General features: G+C 38.5%; 1 protein-coding gene across 1 annotated transcript; it reads left to right on the forward strand.

Annotated features, from left to right (window-relative positions):
* Positions 1-1,553: 1,553 nt before the first annotated feature.
* On the forward strand, positions 1,554-22,471 carry LOC128098921 (killer cell lectin-like receptor subfamily F member 1). The gene is made up of 7 exons (XM_052720446.1): positions 1,554-2,153; positions 9,155-9,246; positions 10,157-10,255; positions 11,199-11,330; positions 14,026-14,168; positions 15,063-15,175; positions 16,855-22,471. The coding sequence occupies exons 2-7, from the start codon at positions 9,156-9,158 to the stop codon at positions 16,982-16,984; spliced, it is 708 nt and encodes a 235-aa protein (XP_052576406.1). The 5' UTR covers positions 1,554-2,153; position 9,155; the 3' UTR covers positions 16,985-22,471.
* Positions 22,472-22,697: the final 226 nt, after the last annotated feature.

Raw genomic sequence — 22,697 nt, forward strand, 5'->3', positions numbered from 1 at the left:
ATCATTGGTTTCAGTTTCATGTAGATACATCTGGCTAATCTCATTATCTCCTCACACACTCAAATGCCAGGATTCACAGTACTTTATTTCATTGATGGCGAATATCCTTAAAATTGTGTGTCTAAATTGCTTCAAAATACGTTGCCACATTCTACAGCATACCAAGGTCACCAATTCAAAACGTCATGTTAATAGACTCTTACCTCTGAGGGTTTGATAGTCTACATATGAAAAGACAGGTGTTTTCATTCTAGAAAGTCATAGTTTATTTTCAGTTGTGTTGCATTTTCATCAACACAATCAAATGAAAGACACGTTCTATCTGTGTGGTCAGGTGCATGATCCAAGTTATGGAAATCCCTTGGCTGAGAGCTATCTCTAAAGATCAGGTAATGTATAGACAAGAGATGCTATCTTCCATTTCACAGACCAGGCTTGGTCTTCTGAGAAGGGCTTCCTTTCAATAACCTTCTAGAAATGTATACTTTGATTTAGAATTGAGATTTTCCCAGAAGACTACATCTTTATTTTTCTTAAGGTCAATCAGAATTATTAATAGTGAATGGAAAAAAATGGCTGAGGTGATTTATACTTGTTATTTTGTCTGTATATTTGTTCGAGGAAGACCTGGGGTTCGATTCCCAGCATCCACATGAGGGCTCACAACTATCTGTAACTCCAGTTCCAGGGAATCTGTTGCACTTTTCTGACCTGTATATATGTGCACCACATTTGTATAAACAGCTTGCACTAGGCATCAAGTGAGCTTCCTCATGTGCACACACCCATGGTTCACAACTGCCCTTAAGCTCATTATTATTTTTATTCTCCAGTTGCTCTATTCTGTTCTCTGCTTCTCCACCTCCTGCAGCCTCTTGACAAATAGTCTCTCCTAGTGGAGATGCTGTTGAAGAATCCCCTTGGATCCCAAGCTTCTCTTCCATGTGTCTCTTTTGCTACTGTCCCTGCCTCTAAAGCATACAGACAGTGTGTCATATGTGCTTTTGTGCATGCTACTCTGAATGATTAAGGCTTGTGCAAAATTTCAAACAAATTATGGGGGCACAGGAAATAGATGATAAAAGTCTAGATAAACCACAGCCTTCACAGTGTGTCTAAGAAATGTCATCGTCACTGATGCTGCTGACAAGGAACTGGCTGTGGTTGTCCCATCATCCTGTCTTTCTTTGATGTAGGAAACAGGTTAGAAATCTGAGCAGGTCTGTTGATTAACAGGGCCAAATGTGTTTAGAATTTGGGGTATAGAGCAATTATTCTATGCATTTTCTACTTAAAACATTTTTTTGAGACAAAGTATTGCTATGTAGCTCACTCTGCTTTGAACCGGGCACCCTTTTGTCTCAGCCTTCCACCTGGGATTACAGATATACGCCAGCCACTAGGTCTACCTTCTAGTTCATAATTTCGCAGCTATGTATTTTCTCCTCTGTTGGAGCAGAAATAATAGTTTTGCTTCTATAAAAAGCTGGTGCAGCCCCACCCTCTCCGTTTCTTTCTTTATTCAGTGTCTCACGATGAAGAACAGGCTGGCTTGGAACTTGTTATGTGAAACAAGCTAGCATGGAACTCCTAGACATCTGCCTGCCTATGCCTTCAGCTAACATTGGTTTCAAAGTGAGAGACAAAATGTATCTTCCTCTAGAATCAGAAGCAAAGACACCCATGCTTACCACCTGCTTTCACACTAGACTGGAAGTCCAAGCTCTTCATGAAGAAACAGAAATTCTGGCCTCAGATGAGAACAAAGCAAAAGGTATACAGACTGGAAAAGAATGAACCAAAGAATTTATTTTTTTTTAGTCATGAGATTGTCGGAAAGAAGAGAATGTTAACTTATTCTTTTATTCAATCAGTGTTTAGAAAGCAGTTTCATGTCACAGATGACGTGACTGTTCAGGTAGACCACTTGTAAAACCAACATAAAAAATCCCCAAAGTTAGAAGGGGGAGCACTGAATGTGCAGGGTTGAAGATTAACACTAAGAAGTTAATTGTTCATAGAATCCCTCTCTTTAACTGGACTCCTGGAGCTCAGCCTGGTGCTTGGCTGTGGATCTCTGCATCTGCTTCCATCAGTTACTGGATGAAGACTCTATGATGGCAGTTACGGTATTCACTAATCTGATTACTGGGGTAAGCCTGCTCAGACACCCTCTCCACTACTGCTAGTAGTTTAAGCTGGGGTCATCTTGTGGATTCCTGGGAACTTCCTTAGCATCAGGTTTCTTCCTATCCCCATGATGTCTCCCTCTATCAAGATATCTCTTTCATTGCTCTCCCACTCTGTTCCTGTTCCAGTTCAACCATCCTATTCCCTATGTTCTCATCCCCCATCCCCTACCCTCTGTTGCCCCCCACCACCCATCAAAGACAGGGAAGAGGGATTCTATGAGCAAGGGGTATCAAGATCATGATCGGGAAACCTACAAAGTCAACCAAACCAAGCTAGTGGGAACTCATGAACTTCAGACCAACAGCTGTGGAGCCTCCATGGGACTGGACTAGGTCCTCTGCATAAGCAAGACAGTTGTGTAGCTTGATCTGCTGAAGGGGCCCCTGGCAGTAGGATCAGGATCCATCCTTGGTGCATGAGCTGGCATTTTAGGGCCCATTACCTATGGTGGGATACCTTGCACAGCCTTGATACAGGGGGAGGGCTTGGACCTGCCTCAACTGAATGTACCAGGCTCTACTGACTCCTCATGGGAGGCCTTACCTTTTCAGAGGAGGGAATGGGGGTGGATTGGAAGGGGAAGGCTGGGGTGGGGGCAGGAGGAGGGAAGAGAGGGGTATCTGTGGTTGGTATATAAAATTAATAAAAAAATTTCTCAATAAAGAGAAAAAAGAAGTTAATTGTTTCTTGCATATTAACAATGAATAATTAGAATTTAACATTTAGAAGTACAATTTACAATAGAACCAAAACACTAAAGAAGTTTAGAGATAAATATATATGATCTGTATGTGGGAAACTACAAACTCCAAAAGAAATCAAATTGCTCAATAAATGCAGAGGTATTCTACGTTTGTGAGTGGGTAGACTCATGCTTGTTAAGATGTCAAATTTCTCCAATTTTATCTATGGTCTACAATCTCAAATAAACCCATTCAAATCATTTCAAGGACTTTGAAAAACTGATTTTAAATATATAGAAGTAACTAGAATAATCACCACAATTTTGATAAGGAATTTTAAAAGTTTGGAGGATTCATAAAGAATAATTTTAAGGTCTTAATCTAAAGTAGTCAAATAAGCATGGTCCTACAGAACAAACTGATGCATGAGTCATCTTGCATACCTGTCATTGAAAGGTATAGGCAGGAAGATCAGATCTTGTTCAAGGTGAACCTTGCTTACATATATAGTTCAAGGCTAATTTGGGCTACATAAGATCCTGTTTCAAAGAACAAAATAAAACAAAAACCAAAAAAGGAAAAACAAATGAATAAATAAACAGAACAAAATATACTTCCCCCAATAAAGCCACACCAATAAAACTGATTCATTTTTTGAGAAAAACACAAAGCTGTAGGTGGACTTTTCCTGTCCTGCCAGTCAGCTCCCAAATAACCACACTGAGACTTAACACTAATTATAAATGCTCAGTCAATACTAACTAACTCTTTCATTTTAAATGTAACCCATATTTTTTATTTACACTCTGCCATGTGTTGGCACCTTTTTTCAACATGGCAAGTTCATCTTGCTTCTCTCCATGTCTCCTCCCAACCCTGGAGACTCCATCCTTCTTTCCAGTATTCCTCTGCCCCCAAAATTCTACCTACCTATTGGCAAGACAGTTTATTATTAACCAATGAGAGTAATACATTTGTATTGTACAAAAAGATTGTTCCACATATGTCTAATTAAAAAGGAAGGTTTTGACTTTAACATAGTAAAACTATATATAATAAAAATAGTAGTCAAAGCCGGGCGGTGGTGGCGCACGCCTTTAATCCCAGCACTCGGGAGGCAGAGCCAGGCAGATCTCTGTGAGTTCGAGGCCAGCCTGGTCTCCAAAGCGAGTTCCAGGAAAGGCGCAAAGCTACACAGAGAAACCCTGTCTCGAAAAACCAAAAAAAAAAAAAAACCAAAAAAAAAAAAATAGTAGTCAAGTAAGAATTATAGTAACAATATCCAGTCCATTTGTATTTGGTAAAATTAGAGAAAATAGTCTATTATCTATCTTATCTTTGTGAGTCTAAAGTTTTATATCTAATTTACCTTTTATCATAACTAAGGAAAACTGTAATTCTAATTATTTAGTCTTTAACTCCATCAAAGACCCCAGAAGTGTGTAATGTTACCTAATGACTGGGATATCTGGTTGCCTGGACAGTTACCAAAGTTCTTATGTAATGTTGAGGCATCCAACTTTGGCCTACAGGCCTAGTATATCTGACAGACATTTTTGAGAAGCAGGGAATTTTGAAGGATTGTCCTACCTTATCTTGGCAAAGTTTGGCAGTTACTTTCTTTTGCATCCTACTGGTTTAGTTTGGACAGTATACTGTCAGCAATTGAGGAAAGGAAAGTTTCTTTACCCAAATGGTTAACCTTTGCCATTAAGAAAGCAAACTTCATATGAAAGTTCTTTGATGCCCACTATACTTTATACAGTATACTTTATACAATAGATCAGTGCTGTTAGGAGCAGATGTATCTCACTGTCATGAAAAGCCTTAGGTTATTAAACATACTAAATGCCATATTCTGTAGGCCTTTGAAGTATTTGAAGACCATCTATCTAAATATGTCTGTTTAACATTGAAAACATACCTAATATGACTACAAGTTTGATTATTATATATAAATAACTATTAATCTATATTTTTAATTATACATTATATTTTTAAATGAGCTGCATAAGCACAATACCCCAAGCAAGAGTAGAAGCATATACACAGTATAACAAAATTAACTTTAAATTTGTAAAAATATACCAAAATCCATACCAAGAAAAATATTTTGAGATTAATAGTTGTTTTTTTGGATTAAAGTAGATTCAATAATCTACCATTTTATCCCATCATTTTTATATACTATCCCCCGTTTTTCCTTTAGAAAGAGATCTTTGAATTTAATTCTTTTGTTTAGTTTTTTTTTTTAATGACCAATAACAACTTGTAACCAACCCCTCTTAAATGATTATAGCCATAACCCATCTTTTGGGAATGTGGGCATTGTTTTTTCTAGATTTCTTCCTGTTGTCCGGGGGCACTGGAATCTTTGGGGCAACCTTGAGAAAATCAGGATTAATTAAATTGTTAAATCTTGGCTGGAGTATTTTGTGAGGTTGGATTACCTCAGCCAGTAGCCATGAAGCTGTTCTGGATGCAGAACTCACAAACTTTAACAGAGGCATTTTGAGATGTTAGATCATCTGGGCCTTTCATTTTTATTGTTTTTTGGTCCCCTTGCTCTGAAAATACATAAACTTTAAAAGGTAACATATATTACAAGTATGGAATATATGGTGTGCACAAGTCAGTTAAAGATGATTTTTTTGTTTTGTATTTGAGCAGGTAAAATATATGTTATTTGTCTTGTAGGGTGTTTTTAGGTTTATTTCTTTGTGTCTGTAGTCAGGATTTTCATGGAGTATTCCCCTCATCTGTATCAACTTGGAATGAATTCATAGCTTCTCATTTCCTATGGAAATAAAAGCATAACCTCTTTCCCAAAGCAACATGCCTTTTGACTTCCATTTTGAAGTCAAGATATTTTTAAAATATATAGGTTGCTTTAATCCAGGAGCCTCCATAATCTGATGTGTCTTAGCAGATGTCATTTATTCATTAGCAATCAAAAAATTTAGAGAGAACACAATAACATACAGGATCCAGACTCTGTGTATTTTCCATCTTTACATAGCTTATTATGTTTTTTTATTATTTTATTCTTTTTAAAAAACTATTCTTTAATTTGATAGTATATCTGCTTTTCTCTCCTAAGCCTATTTATATTTTTAAACCCACTGTAACACATTTAGAGGTTTCCTTTGTCTGGATCTGTCTTTACTGAGCATCTGTATTGTCCTTTGATCACATGAGATGAATCTTAAACTGCTATGTCAGATGCCTGCTCTGTTCAGCTTAGTGTATGACGGTAGCTCATGGTAGCTGGTGGCTGGCTCCGTCCTGCAGGCAGCTGCTGGAAGATGTGTCTCTGTATTGCAGTTGACATGAGACTGTGAGACTAAGAAGCCATGTTTGGCTCTGGTTATGTGTGTTTGGAACCTTTTCTTAAGCTTTCTCAGGTTTCATGTGGATCTAAGTTGCCTAATGTTGGGCACCATATGTCAATGGACTTTTCCTGTCCTGTGAGCCAGCTCCCAAATAATCACACAGAGACTTAATATTAATTATAAATGCTTGGCCAATTTGTTAGAATTCCTAGCCACTCCCCAAGCTACATGGCCACCCATCCACTGTCGAGTAACTAGGCAAGATGCTTAGTCATCCCAGGGCTTTATGTCCTATGTAATCCATGCACTGTGTGATCACATAATCTATGTGCAGCGTGATCATGTAATCTATGTGCATGCACAGCATAGCTATGTAAGCTCATATGTGCATGTTTGGGGGGACCTATAAAAGTGGGTTCTACCTATTCCTTCCTTCTCTTCCTGCACAGTCATTCCATAGGCCTATGCACACCCATTCTATTCCCTTCCCTTAATAAACTCTTATGGTGGGTTTTGTTGTGCCTTGTGGCTTCTCTCATGCAGTAAACAGTGCCACTTAATAAATATCAAATACCTCAAGCTTATTAATAACTAGCTCTTACAATTTAAATTAACCTATATTTCTTATTTATGCTCTGCCATGTAGTGGTACCTTTTTTTTTTCAACACAGCAAGTTCATCTTGCTTCTCTCTGCATCTCCTCCTGACCCCAGAGACTCTGCCCTTCTTCTTGCCAGCATTCCTCTGACTTAAACATCCTATCTAGCTATTGGCAAGTCAGCTCTTTATTAACCAGTGAGAGTAATACACATTCATATTGTACAAAAAGATTGTTCCACACCACAAAGCCTCTTAATAGCTAACCAGACATGATGTACACTCCCATGTGTGTGCACACACACACACACACACACACACACACACACACACACACACACATATATATATATATATGATACGTGTTTGGGGGCCCAAAACAGCTTGACCACACAGCTGCCATGACATGCTTAGAGGCTCAGACACAGCTTCTGTGACAGGCTTACTGGCAGGCAACACCCGGATCCAGGAAAAACCATAAGCTGACCTCATCCATGAAGGGCCTGGATCTAAGGGGAAGTACCTGACATTCCAAAAATTCCAAGCACCTCTAGACAAATGTCAGCCAATCAGGGTCCTGAACCCTAGAATTCCCCTCACCCCAACTTCTGCTATGATAAAAACCCCATCTTGCTCGGGCTCAGGACTCTCTGCTCACACTGCTGTGTTGGACAGATAGAGAGACCAAGTTCTGAGCTTGAAATAAAGGGTCTTTGCTTTTACACATGGGATTCAGTCTCCGTGGTGGTCTTTTTGGGGGTCCTCATGATCTGAGCATAGCAATAAGTAGTGTTAGAAAAATTAGATTTCAATGTATGAAAAATTTAAAGAACTTATAAAATTCTGCACTTTAAACAAAAATTAATTTTTAAACAAAGAACCAAATACAGAAATGAATTATAAAACTCTCAGAAGCAAATACAAGTGATGATTTTTATAACCTTGATTTGGTAAACAGGTTTTGTATACAATGCCTAAAACTCAATCCATGAAAAAGAAAAAAAAACAAGAAAGTTGTGTTTACTTGAATCAAAAAACCACTGCTATACAAGACAGTTTAAAGATGTTGAAAACACATTCTTCAAACTGGTAGTGCAAATTTGCAAAATACAAACAGTAAAATGATGTGTGTTATGATAGGTAAGGACACAGCCCAAGTGAGATCTGAGCCTATAGTCCAAATAGATCTATCAAAGGAGATGTATAGGAGAGCACTTAGTACATAAACATCAGCAATTAGCAAAAGGGAAATACCAACAAAACCAGCATTGAGATGTCATCTATCAAAGGAGATGCATAGGAGGGCAATTAGCACATAAACATTAGCAAAAGGGGAATGCAAATAAACCCAGCATGGAGATGTGAGATGTCAGCAGATGCCTATAGAATGCTAACATTAAAGTTCTCGAAATCAAGTGATGATGTACTGGGGCTCTTCATTCACGCTGGCAGTAGAGAAAGGAACAGCTGCTTTGAAAGATAGTTTAATAGTTTTGTATAAAGCTAGACAGTCTGAGGTATGATTCTGGAATCAGCCTTCTCATTTTAAAATCTAAGCTTTATGAAAGCCGTCACGTGAATGCTTACAGGTTTTCTTTTCATAATTTCCTCAAACAGGGTGGATAGAGGAACTTTTTAAGAAACCCACCTGACTAGTGCTGTCTAGTAATAGATGCAGAGATATTTATGCTGGTGATTGGCGCCCTCTAGAGGATATGGCGAGAATGACAATTCACCTTTTTGTTCTTCATCCAAAACTCTGAGTGCAATTGTGAGATAAATACACTATTTCAAATCGGGAATGTTCTATGAAGTACGTTATCAGCATTTTTTGAAACTTTCAAAATAGTCAAAAATGAGGAAGGAATAAGAAACTGACAGATCAAAGAGTGTCCCAAAGAGATAGGAGTAATAAACACACTCTACCTTGCTATGTATGGCGCCAGGGTCTTCAAATGCAGGGAACAGGCGAAATCCGGACAAGGGATTAATTAAAAATAACCATCAATATTGAGTCATTAATTGTGCCAAATTTGTCATAAAATGTCATATCTGCTTTTCCTTTCTGTTTTCTCCACATCTGTCTGTCTGTCTCCATAAGGAAAGAAAATAAATAAGATATCAACAGAGAAAACACGAGAGCTTTCAGCAATTTTCTGCAACTCTAAAATCTATGATAAAAGAAACTTTGTGGTTTAAAGCACAAATTCCCCTCTACTTCTGAGGCCATATCCTTTGTGGTTTTACAGAGATAGGCTGTGTGTGTTTCAGTGCTACAATTTTATATGCACTTTTTTTTTGTTAGATGATGTCTCTGTTTCCTTCAAAAATGGATTTTTCTATTTATAGGATGGTTGGGCAGATGCAAGACGCAGAAAGAGTAACTGTAAAGAAGCCTAGAAAACATTCCTATCACTGCCAACACAAATGGACATACAAAGGTAGGAATCTAGAATCCTTTATTTGATGACTGGCTAGATGCCTAGAAAGTTAGTGGGAAATTTTAACTCTACTTTCAGTGTTAATAATTAGAAGTTAAACTAACTTCATCTTAAGAATTTTGTTACCTATTTTGCAATGATCTATTTACAACTATTTACCCACTTACGAGAGTGTGTAGTTATCTATACCTATAACTGTATAGCAGCCTAATTCTTGGCACATAAAATACATTTATAAATATACTTAGAGTGAGTGTAATGAGTTAGTTTTTTTCCTGAGTTGAAGATTAAGGAAATTTTTTATTTATTAAAGTAAAATATATAATTATAATGATTAGCACCTGAGTTTTGTTTCATAAATCAATATAAATGTATTTTGTTTTTCAGAAGATGATTAAAATTAGTTTTGCTCATGTACCTCCTCAGACAATTGTGTTTTTATTTTTATTTTTATTTTTTTACTTTCACTCAGTTATTTTGGCATTTCTTGTGTGTTTCTTCCTGGGACTCTTTCTTATGATTTTATCTGAGTAAGTCAATCACTGTGCAAATGAAAGCTAAACAACTTACTTTACTCTCTGATGTGTGACTTTAGAATAAAATTGCCAACGTAAGAAGCTTATTTAATGATGGTAAACAAAGTATGTTGAACTTCTTTGTTGTTTGCTCACCTGAGACAGTCTCACTCTATTATTCCAGGCTGGCCATGAACACATGGCCATGCTCCTGCCTGAACCTCCTGAATTCTGGATTTACAGATTTGAGTCACCACACCCATTTACCTCACCACTTAAAAGATTATAGGTTCCTTTCTTGTCTTAAGACAGTGTGTACTCTCAGGATTTCCTATTGTTATGACACATTTATGAGTATATTTTAAGTGTTATAGAAGAACATTTAATCATTACAGATTACCCAGAGTGTCCAAGATGGCATCAGACAGCTCTGAGACTGGCCAGCATTGCATTGGTTTTCTTGGTGGCCACAGTGATAGGACTAGCTATCCATGGTGAGTGTTTTGAAAACTACCTGCCCAGATGTGGAGACCATAGTGTTTCCTAAAGAGTTTCTCTGGCTCTCTCCAGAGTTGCAGAATCACTTTGCATGTTATCCTATGCTGATTTCCATCATTATTTTAGTTCTGTTGACATGAAATGATCCTACTGTGATCACGAATGATGCCCTATGTGTGTGTCAATTTGAAAATCTATCCTACCTTAATTTTAACTTATTGCTAAATATGTGAATTTGGACCTAACTCTTCTAGGAGATGAAGTTGTAGATTTTAGTGAGAGAACTAAGGTTTTATCAAAGTTAGCTTTATCCTTTAAGTGTATTACAAAATTAGATGTTTTGAAACTTGGAATAAAACTTATCAGCTGGTTGAGAAGTTAGGTCCAAATTAAATCCAAGGTCTATTGCTAAAGTCAACAGCACACAGATAAAAATACACAATTGTGTTTGTTATTTCTTCCATTTGCAGTTACCATGTGTTAGGAATTACAGTAAATGACTGATTTACAGTATGTTTAAGTCTCCAAAGAACCCTAGAGTTTATGAAGTGCTTTCTTTTTGGTTCCTGGTGAAAACACTGAGCAGTATAATGATCCTATGACTAGCTTTAAGCTCACATACAATTCCAATCCACCACATTAGGAAATTTTAATAAATATAAAGAAAATTTAACTGACTGTCTTAATCTTTAATATGAATAAAGAAAAGTTTTATCTTTTAAAATTTGATTTAGATAATATTATTTTGTGTCTCTATATAGGTCTTGGTAGGGAGAAACCTTCTCATTTCCTTTGTAAAATTAAAAGGTGGAGATATTATCGATCAGATATCTTCTTGACTAGCAGTGTGTGTATTCCATAACAATTTTATTAAAATAAAGGGGTGCAGGCTTGTATATGTAGAAATATAATTAGCATTCTGTTTTTTTTACTCTTCAGTAAGTCAGCTGAGTGTACATTCCTTAAGTGATAAGCACAACGAGGGGATACTTGGTAATAATGAAAGCAGATGTTGCAGCTGTGTGGATATTTCTCCCAGGAAACAACAGCAGGACAAAATAAACTCCACGGGTAAGTGGTCCATGTCACCGCATCTTAAGGACGGGAATCTTTTCCTCGATCCTTTCAGCTCTTGGTATTGGGACCAAGCAAATTAAGCTGACAAAAGACAAGCTCACGGAAGAAAAGTTATTAGAATGCACCTGGAAACTAACAAAAGAAGAGGCTAGCTTACCAACTTCTTCACCTAGATTCCTGAGATCAGAGGAGGGAGAAAAGCCCTCATTTTTATCTTAATTTTATCAAATTTTTTTGTGTGCATGTATGTATGTGGATGCATGTGGCAAGATGTACTTGTGGAGGTCCAAAGATAAGCTGTGAAATTGTTGGATTTTTTGTTTTGTTCTTTCAGATTGGAATGTTTAGTGTCAGGCACTTTTACCCACTGAGGCATGTTGCTGGTCCCCAAAGCCCTTTATGACAGTTACAGATTTCTTCAGCATTCAAGAGGCTGAGGCAGGAGCATCATCAATGCCCTGTGCCACCCTGAGCTACACAGGGAGATCTTGTGGCAAAAACAAAAGTAAAAACAAGATTATATATATATTAGGAACAACTTCCCAGTCTCAATAACTAGCTTTGTATAGAGTTTATTTTCAAAAAAAAATTTTGTAGGTTCTATTTTCACATTAATCCTCTTTGATATGTACCAAGTATTTGAAAATATTTGTGAATATTTAAAAATATTCACTACTTAGATAATAAAACTAACTAAAATTTAAGTAAAATACAGTTTTATATATCTGCAACTAAGTTGAAGGCATAAATAATTATTTCAGTTAAAACATATATACTAACTTCTGAATATTAGTTTAATTTAATACTCAAATTTTCCTTTTCAAGGAGATAAATCTATTGGCCCCTGAGGCTAAACTATACTACAGTGTTCTTTCAGTGTACGAAGAGATACTTTCTGTGCTGAAAGAGAATTTTGAGAATAACTGCTTCCTTAGCACTTTTCATTTCTAGCCCACATGTCTCTTTTTAAACACTCTTGGATCATTACTTCAAAACCTCATGGACTGTGATTGTCTATTGTAAAGAGATTACAATATTTTTTTTATGAATTCTGCTTTTAAAAATTGTTCTTCCTGGCTGGCCACAGGGCTCAGCAGGCAAGGCACTGGCCACCTAGTCGGACAGCCTGAGTTTCATCCCTGGGACCCACGTGGAAGAGAGAACTGATTCCTCCCTATGCGGGCTGTGGAGTAGGCGTGCACTCAACACACACACACACACACACACACACACACACACACACACACACACACACTAAATTCACTAATTATCTAGGTGAATTTATCAGCTCTTGGTTGTCAAATGGTAGAAGACACACTTCGTCCTCTGCCCACTGTTTTAGACCACCTGCATTTAAGACAGAGAGCGTGAGTTGTAGAGAATTCACCCTTGTATGCCTTGGAGGCCGCCACTGATCTCTTCTGCAGTCTGCTCGGATACACTGCTGTTGCTTTAATTTTCACTCTGCCCACCACTAATCAGGTGTATAATCCTGAGTCAGTTATATAAACTTTAGTTTCTCTGTATTTTATTAAATTTAACTGTCTTTATTTATACAATGAGGAATATGAGGTTAATAACTTTGTACCTGTCTTAAGTTTTTTGTAAGGAAAATATTTTATACATTCATATGTCTTTGGAATTTAGGAAAAGACTTTATATATATAGTTTCAATAAATAATGACTGATGGAAGCGAATGCAGAGATCCACTGCCAGGCCCCAGGTGGAGCTCCGAGAGTCCAATCGGCAAGAAAGAGGAGGGATTGTATGAGTGAGAATTGTTGAGACCAAGATTGGAAAAAGCACTGGGACAAATAGCCAAACTAGTGGAAACACATGAACTATGAACTAATAGCTGAGGAGCCCCCAACTGGAAAAGGCCCTCTGGATAAGTGAGACAGTTGATTAGCTTGATCTGTTTGGGAGGCATCCAGGCAGTGGGACCGGGACCTGTCTTTAGTGCATGAGCTGGATATTTGGAACCTGGGGCCTATGCAGGGACACTTTGCTCAGCCTGGGAGGAGGGGACTGGACCTGCCTTGACTGAATCTACCAGGTTGAGCTGAATCCCCAGGGGAGACCTTGCTCTGGAGGAGACAGGAATGGAGGGTGGGCTGGGGGAGGCCGCGGGGGTGGGGGGGAGGGGGGAGGAGGGAGGACAGGGGAATCCGTGGCTGATATGTAAAATTAAATCAAATTATAAAATACATTAAAAAATAAAACCAATACAGCAATTTACAAGTTCGGTATAGCCTTAAAAAAAAAAAAACAAAAAAAACAACCTGTGAATGTGTTAGCATTTGCCTCTTCTATGGACTTTTCATTAATGGAAAGAGAGAAGGGAATTGGTTCCCTAAAAGTGAGACAGTGTTGTTACTCTTTTTTAAAAAAAATCTTTATTCTTATTTTATGTGTATGAGTCTTTTGTCTGCATGTCACATATGTTCAGTGCCTACACAGGCCAGAAAAGAGCATCGGGTCCCCTGGAACTGGAATTACAGCTGCCACGTGGGTAGTGGGTACTGCATCTGAGTCCTCTGCACAAGCAGAAAGTGCTCTTAACCACTAAGCCATTTCTGCAGACCTAATTTTTTTTTGAAGTTTAAAAACAATGCAGCAATTGCTTTGGGTCTTAAAACTTCTTTCTCCTTTCTATTTCTTCCCATACTGTTTTTTTTTTTCTTCTAGGAAAATCATGCCCTGATGACTGGTTCCAGAAACAAGGGAAATGTTACAAGTTTTACATGAACTTTGCGTCATGGATTGACAGTAAAATATCCTGTGCAGTAAGGAAATCACGTCTCTTAGTGATCCAAGACAAGGCAGAACTGGTAAGAGCTAATCTCATGAAACTTAGTCCTTTCTAAACCAAGAGATGTGGGTACAGTTTATGATAACACAATTATTCTACTGTTAATTGCCATCATTTGTTGAATGTCAGTCATGTGCTAATCACTATGCAATGCAGTTTACAGCTATAATCTTAATTACCTCTAAGATTAAACTTGTGAGACAGAATTTTCGCTACAGCTACAGGGAATATTATACAGTTTCCCCAGGGGCATAATTTGGCTATGTTACTCTACAGATAAGTGGCACAGTCAGGTTCTTAGGATAATTTACTATCAATACTGAGCTTCTGCATGGAGGAAGAGAGAAGTTTGAAGGACCCATCAAAACATTCCCAATTTAACCAGCGATGGTAGTGCTCACCTGCGATCCCAGAATTTGGGAGACTGAGGCAATAGAATTGAGATAGGTGAGTTTGAGGCTAGCCTGGACTATACAGTGAGACTCTGTCTCAAAAACTTACAGCCAAATAAATAAAATGCAAACCATTGCCAATTCCTGGCAGCCTGTCAAGAATCTTGGTAATGAGGAAGATGTTTTAGTCAGAACAGATGTTTAGTTTTGATTCACATGTCTCTTAACCCATTTCAAGTCACCTCTAGGCAGTCCTATTCCTGCTTTTGTCTCCTCTGTACCCTTTCATAGACTGCTATTTGTATCCTCCTCAGTTCCATCAAACAGAATGTATAGACAAGTCACGCAGTTGGAAAACCGACCCACACAGTTTCTTTTTCTAAATATACAGAAGACTTCTTGCAACCTTCCTGGCTAGAAATATGAGCATCAGAATCTTTTTAGGTTTGTATGTAAGAAACCAGCAGTGTCTCTCTTCATAGCTGATATCTGGATGATTTCCTCTGGGTCTCTTTTCTCAGGATTTCATCCAGAGTAAAATACACGATGGAGTTTACTTTTGGATTGGACTGAATGTTACAGACACACAGAAAACATGGACCTGGCTGGATGGCACACCGTTACACCAACATCTGTGAGTGTTTGGTGTCTGTATACCACTGGGGAAATGTGAGACCTCTATAGACCACCCCCTACTGGTAGCTCTCAGGAGCTTCAAGTGGTCAGGTGATTGTAGGATGGAAAAGTTTGATACCTGTTAATTTACAAAAGTTCATAAAAATTGTCTTGGAGAACCAGAGGCTCCTAAAATAATGTATGGTACTATTTAGACCCCCATTGAATTTAATAATGCAGAAGTTACAAGTGGAAAATTATAATCAACATATTCTAGTTTTCATTCTCTTGCAGTGATAAACATTATAACCAAAAGCACCTTGGGGAGGATAGGGTTTCTTTGGCTTACACTTTCCAACCAAATCCACCATTGAGAGAAGCCAATGGGGGAGTTTAATCAAGCACGGCAGGCATTTGGAGAAAGGAACTGAAGCAGAGGCCATTGAGGAAATAGTTTGCTCTCTATGGCTTACTCAGCTACCTTTCTTATACACCCAGGACCACCTACCCAGGGACGGCACCACTCACAGTGGGCTAGGCCCTCTTCCATAAGTTAGCAACCAGGAAAATCCTCCATGAACAGGGCCACAGGCCATTCTTCTGGAGGCAGCTCTTCATATGAGGCTCCCTCTTACCAGATGAGTCAAGTTGATAGCCAAGATTAGCTACCATGCTTATGAAATTGTGTTGTCATGTGTTTATCTAAGACAGAAAAGATTGGTCTGAACACTGTGGAACAAAGGCATGGGGGAAGTTTCTTCACTTAACTCTGCCCTCCTCCCTAACTGGAGTTGGTATTTCTATCTTTAGCAAGCTCATAATATACCAAAGAGTTGGCTTATGTTTTAGTTACTACTAATAGAATCAAGGAAATTTATTTCATAGCAGCGAGGGAAGGTGTTTTAAATGTGTGACATTTGGGATTTGGGTCTGGAAGATGATAAGGTTTCATAATTTGATTTACTATTTATTTGCAAAATATGTTTTTACTTACAGAGGGGTGTGTGTGTGTGTGTGTGTGTGTGTGTGTGTGTGTGTGTGTGTGTGTGTATGGTGCATGCATACATGCTGCAGTGGGCCATGCACAAAGGACAACTATTAGGAGTTGTTTCTCCTATGTTGAGGCCAGGTCTTTGTTATTACTTCTGTTGTGCTGCTCAGTATAGACAGAATTTTCTGTCCCACTGGCCAGCTCCCAAATAACCACACAGAGACTTATTATTAATTATAAATGATTGGCGGATAGCTTAGGCTTGTTACTAACTAGCTCTTACACCTTATTAACCCATACTTTTTATCTATGCTCTGCCATGTGGCTCAGTACCTTTCCTCACTATTGCAATATTCATCTTGCTTCTCTTTATGTTTCCTGATGACTCTGCCCTTCTTTACATCAGCACTTTCTCCCTCTTTGCAAATCCTGCCTAACCTCTTCCTGTCTAGCTATTTACTAAACCAAAGAGAGCAAGACATCTTTACAGTGTACAAAAAGATTATTTCACAGCAGTTCAGCACTCCAGGGTATCTGGCTCTAGTTTTGAAAAGTTCATTTGCTGTCTGAATGTTGCAATATCTGAAGTGTCTACCTTGGAGGAGAAGGAAAACATAAAACACTTATAGACTGTGGCAGAGGGTGAGTATCTGGGGTGGAGCCCTGCCCTCCTGTGAGTCACTAATGTGTGGCCTTTTCCTCTGCAGATTTCAAGTCACAGGCCAGGTTGAAGATGAAGCCTGTGCCCTGATAACAAAGAAGGGTGTTTTTTCTGAAAAGTGTTTCATTCACAATTACTGGATTTGTCAAGATTCATCTACAGAGGACAATGTTTGAATGATCATAGGTATTTCTCTTACTAGAAAAGAATCAGCCACTATGGAGATTTGTATTTTTCCCCAGACAAGTTCTCACTATGTAGCCTTGGCATGTTCTGGAACTCGTGCAGACCAGGCTGGCCTCAAATTCACAGATATCCTCCTGCCTCTGTCTCTTGAGTACATGGTGATTCTAATAATGTGTAAATATGTGTCTACAAATGTGAACACCCAGTCAGTCTCAGCTGAGCCCTGAGGTCATCCCTGTCACTGACACACTATCTCATCATCATTCTTCACAGCAGTTACTTAAGAGGAAACCTTTCTTCAATCTGCTAACCTCTTGTAAAATATCTCATTTTCCTTTAAGAATAAAGGAGACCATTAGAGGATTTCTGGAACTTTTTACCACTTAGTTTGCACAGCTGGCTGCTTGTTATTCTTCCTGTGCTTACTGTGAATAAAGCCACCTCTCTTTTCTGTCTAAATCAAATCTCCTCATCTGTAGTTTGAATTTCAGGAGACCAAGGAGACCCCTTCTTTTTTTCTTCTATCTCTTTTCTCACTCCCTTTCTATCATGACCAAACCTACAGGAGCTACAAGAAAATGTTCCTGTAACCACATATGGCTTTTGGTTTCTGTTCAGCTTCTCCCACCTCTTTTAAGAAAAACTTCCTGAAAAAAATTTCAGTAAATGTGTTTTCCACTTTCTATCTCCTATTTCAAGTTCCTATAAAATCTGGTTTCTGCTTTACCTATTTCAGTAAAATGTTTTCATCAAGCCACCAGTGGCTGACTATCTAGATTTTTGGAGCTCTCTACAGCTTGACTTGATATTAACTAATCCATTCATCTTGAAATATTAGCCTGGTGTCTATGGCCCACTTCTGTCTGTCACTGCAGCTTTTCCTGCATGGGTTTTCTCCTCTGCTCTTGTAAACATGGAGACTCCCCAGAGTTTTGCTTGGATCAGCCAATATACACAACTAATGATTGAACTCATCTCCTTCATAATGTCATCAATTTATTATCTCCAAACTGGACCTTATTAAATGACTGTCCATTGGACATCTCGGGGGCTGTCCATCTTCCATGTTACTAAAGTTACTGATCCATTAGATTTCAGAAGCCTGCCTGTACTAGTTAAGCTGAGATCTTGGAGTCCGCCACGACTTTGCTTTCCTCTCTCCCTCAGTATTCAAAGCTTCACTTAAGTTTTACAAATTGGATTACTTTTGATTTATTTGCATTATCTTTGTACTCAGGTTATTGTTCTGGTTTTCAAGGAGAGCCTTTTTTGTTCGCTTATATTCTTAGTATTGGGACGGCACTGAGACATACTGTGAAAATCTACTCTAAATATTGGGATGGCACTGAGACATACCATGACAATCCATCCTTAGTATTGGGATGGCACTGAGACACACTGTGACATCCACTCTCAATACAGCTACTCTAAACCTCACATCAGACTATGCTGCCTGCTGTTTAATGCCTGGGGATTTCTGTTTTCCCAGTCCCTTCATTTTGTGGCTTCACCTCATTGCCCCCTTACTTCAAAGCATGCACTTAGGATGGACTCACAATAAGCTTTATTTGCTTCCTCTAACTACTTAAAGAATCTCTAGCCCTTAACCTGATCAAAATTTTTTTTTGTTTCAATTTAACATTCTTCCTATTGGTGTGTTCATAAAAGCAAACCTCGACAAAGCTATGGTACTTCCCACCTTGGCCCAACTAGGGGTACATATACATCCTGATGTACTTCCTGCCTACATATCTCCCACCTATGTGTGATCCCAACATTGTGTGAGGTAGGGGCAACCAACTTTGTTTATTAAAGTGAAAACACATAATTTGCTATCTCACAAGAACCACAGCCCCCACCGCTGAATTCCAGGCAATTATCTGTCCTTGGCAAGTGGGGCTTATAGGTTGATTTTAGTACTTACATTCCCCTTGAGTTGTATCCTGAGTTAAATCCTTGACTCTGGCTCTGTGATGGCTGACATCAGAGTTCCTATGAGAATGGGAACTAGTCATTTTTCATCTAGTGTCCCCTTTATTTTCAATATTTATCCTCTCTCTCTCTCTCTCTCTCTCTCTCTCTCTCTCTCTCTCTCTCTCTCTGTCTTTGAGTGCAGCCAGATTATCTCTAATGATTCCTTAGTAATTTGTATAAAAATAACAATTTTCTCTTAAAGCCATATAATACCTTCTTGTTCTGTATAGAACAGGTCAAATCCCCTATTATACTGTAAAACTATTTCAGCAAATGAATCTACCTGTTGATAGATCTGGGCCTATTTGATTTTAACAGATACCATTCCTGGTATTCCAATAGGCACTATAGGTAGCTATTTTGTCCCCATATGCCATGTCCTTTGATCTAATAATCCAACCTATTGAGGACAAGGGGTGATGTAGTCTCTTTAACAATTTCCTACTGAAATTAAGACACCATTGTCAGGACCCAGCAAGGCTAGAATTCTAGTCAAAACCTGTGGGTGGGGGGTTCAGGCAATGGGACATTAATCAGAAGCATCTGGTTTGCTGACCAAGCTGAAGATACAGGGAGCAGTTATATCCCCTGGACTGGTTCACATTAGCTTTCAGGAAGTCCAAAGCTCAGCAGTTTGTAGTCTGTAGTTGATTTTTAGATGGTGTCTGTTAGCTAAGTGGAAATCTGCTGAGACAAATATAGACTAGGGACAGAAATTAAAGTTTAAACTTAATAGAAAATCTTACATTTGGAACTTACAGGGCTGTAGCAGGAATCTTAGAAGTTCTTATTAATAAAATCAAACTTGAGGCCAGTTATTGGGGTGAATGCTGGATGATCAGAGAGACAGAACAGGCCACAGCCACCTCACCTCTCCAGTTCCTCAGATGATCCTGTTTCCTCAGACTGGAAGCCTCTGACTTCTCATCCAGAATGAATCTCAGCTGAACTGTGCTGCTCAAAGCCTAAAAGTTTAACCAGCCAAAAGCTGCTAGTTTCTGGTCTTCACGCCTTATATATCTTTCCTTTCTACCATCACTCCCTGGGATTAAAGGCTCACTTTCTGGGATTAAAGGCGCAAGTCACCATGCTTGGCTGTATCCTTGAACAGATGGATTTCTGCTTCTGGAATGCTAGGATTAAAGGCGTGTGCTACAACTGCCTATCCTCTATGTTTAATATTGTGACTGTTCTGTCTCTGATCCCAGATAAGTTTACTAGAGTGCACAATATTTTGGGGAGAACAATACCACCACACAGGGCCATTATCCCGATAGTTGAGGGAGGGGAGGAACCCAAAACCAAAGGAGAGAGAGAAAGAGCCCCCCCCCCTCGGTAGGTGAAAAAATTTAGGCTGTACTTACCTGGAGTCTATTTAACCTGTGAGAGGTGGATAAAAGTCTTATGATTTACCCAATTCCTTGAAGATTATATGAAAATTTTGGTTTAAAAAAAGAGATAAAAGTTTTAGATATATTACTATTACCATTGTTTGCACTCTGTACTAAAATCCACACTGTAGAAAAAGCAGATATCAGATAGCTGTGAGAAATCTCAGTATAACAATAGCTTAGATGAGGGGAAGAAATGTCAAACATTTTCTATTATTCACATACCTTAAATTATTTTCTTATACCCTCAGAACTTGCATAGACTTTGAGCCTTTTTTCCCCCATCTAATCATTTGTCAGAGATACAAGTAGTTATTACTGAGAACAGTCACTGCAAAACAAGTTCCGTTAAGTAAAGAAACAGTAAAATTAACATCTGAAACCTGTTTATACTTTAATATGAAGCCTGTTAGCAAGTCAAACCTATCTGCCTTTCTCATCAGGAGACCTAGTAGCTCTAGAAAAAGCACCTAATTTTTACATACAAAATGAACTTACAAGGTGGCTACAGCCTTCGGAAAGGAGCTGGTTGCCTACTGCTGTTAAACTCACAAAGTTGCAGTTAGCCTAGCTGTCAGTGCCATCATAGGATGGAGAAGGATAAATTATAGCAGGAAGTATAACCTGAATGGCCTGTGTATCAACTAAAAGGACAGAGACTTATCCATCATCTAGATGGTCACCCTAGGCTCTTGTGTTGTTGATGGCTTTCTTGGAGGCAGAGATCCCAGGGAAGGATCAGTCTTCAGCTGTCAAGTTTAGAAGATCTGAGTGACATTCCTGTGGAGGAGGAACTAGGAGGACTTGCTTTGTCTAGGCAAAGCAGGGCAATCAACTCTCTAGTATCTTTGTCCACAGTTTGGGCAGGGTACTAGTGGTGATCTAGAAATTGGGGCAGCTTTTCCCAGTGGTTAGTGTGACCACAATCCAGGTGGAGTCCTGGTGCACCATCATCTTCTTTGGAGACCTTATGGTCACCACTAAAAGCTGAGGTTTGTCTGTCATAGTATGCTGTGGATATCTTTCTGTATGTGAATATGTGTTGCTCTGATTGGCTGATAAATAAAACTGTTTGGCCAATGGTGAGGCAGAATAAGGTTAGGTGGTACATTCAAACTGGAGAGAGAGAAGTAGAAAGGAGAGTGGGGAGATGCTGCCAGGAGAAGAAAGATGTGAAAGTACCTGTAAACCACAAAGCCATGTGGCAATGCATAGATTAATAGAAATGGGCTGAGTTAAGTTGTAAGAGCTAGCTAGCTAGTGAGAATCCTGAGCCATTAGGCCATATAGTTTGTAAGTAATATAAGCCTCTGTGTGTTTACTTGGGTCTGAGTGGCTGTGGGACCAGGTAGGACACAGGAAAACTTCCAACTACAATAGTAAGGTTTTTTTTCCATTAAACATTTAAAATGTCATATTCAGCAGATCTCTGACAAGTTTGAGTACCATTTTCTACTAAGTATATCTGAGCTAAGCAGTCTTTGCTTGTTTTTAGTTACTTGCTTTTGGTTTAATCTTGAAAACATAGGCAAGAGGCTAAATAAGGCTTATTTCTGTAATTAATTACATTAGTACTTAGCATGACTACAAGTATAGTTATGAACATATTAAAGAATTTGATCCTTTATTAGGCAACTGATCATTGAATTGCATGTCTTAATTATTTTTAACAGTTTACAGTGTGTTAGCAGCTTTTATAAGACTAGAACTTACAGCTTTATCTGTGTTAAGTTTGAGCCTTTGGTGGTGGGGGGAACAGCTTCTGAATTGAAATTCCTTTTAGTATCAAAATAAAATTTTAAATCATGAATGCAGCACATAGGGAGACTGACAACTTTACTTTCCTGGTCCCCATAGCAACTGGGATGCCTTCAGGAATTCTAGCCCTGCCATACTGTGCCAACTCTCAGCTGCTCTGCATGATTCCTTCATATCTTTAAAACCAGTACCACTTGGTTGATTCTTACATTATAAAGTTTGGCTGTCAGCATGAGGTGCATTCTTGGCTTTAATACCTTATTAAACTAGCTTTGTTTTTACGTCCTATTTTTCATAAACTTTGTTTTCAAGACAGGAATTGTCATTTAAAAAAATCCATCCTGGGGCTGGATTTCCCTGCTATTGGAGCACATAAAGACAATAAAATACAAGATGGCTCAGAGGTTAAGAGCACTGGCCGTTCTTCCAGAGGTCCTGAGTTCAATTCCCAGCAACCACATGGTGGCTCACAACCATCTGTAATGAGATATGGTGCCCTCTTCTGACCTGTAGTTACATATGCTGTATACATAATAAATAAATAAATCTTAAAAATAAATCCATCCTAATCTGAAATATC

This window comes from Peromyscus californicus, unplaced genomic scaffold (genome assembly GCF_007827085.1).
Source record: "Peromyscus californicus insignis strain IS unplaced genomic scaffold, ASM782708v3 Scaffold_6__1_contigs__length_162567912, whole genome shotgun sequence".
Lineage (NCBI taxonomy): Eukaryota > Metazoa > Chordata > Mammalia > Rodentia > Cricetidae > Peromyscus > Peromyscus californicus.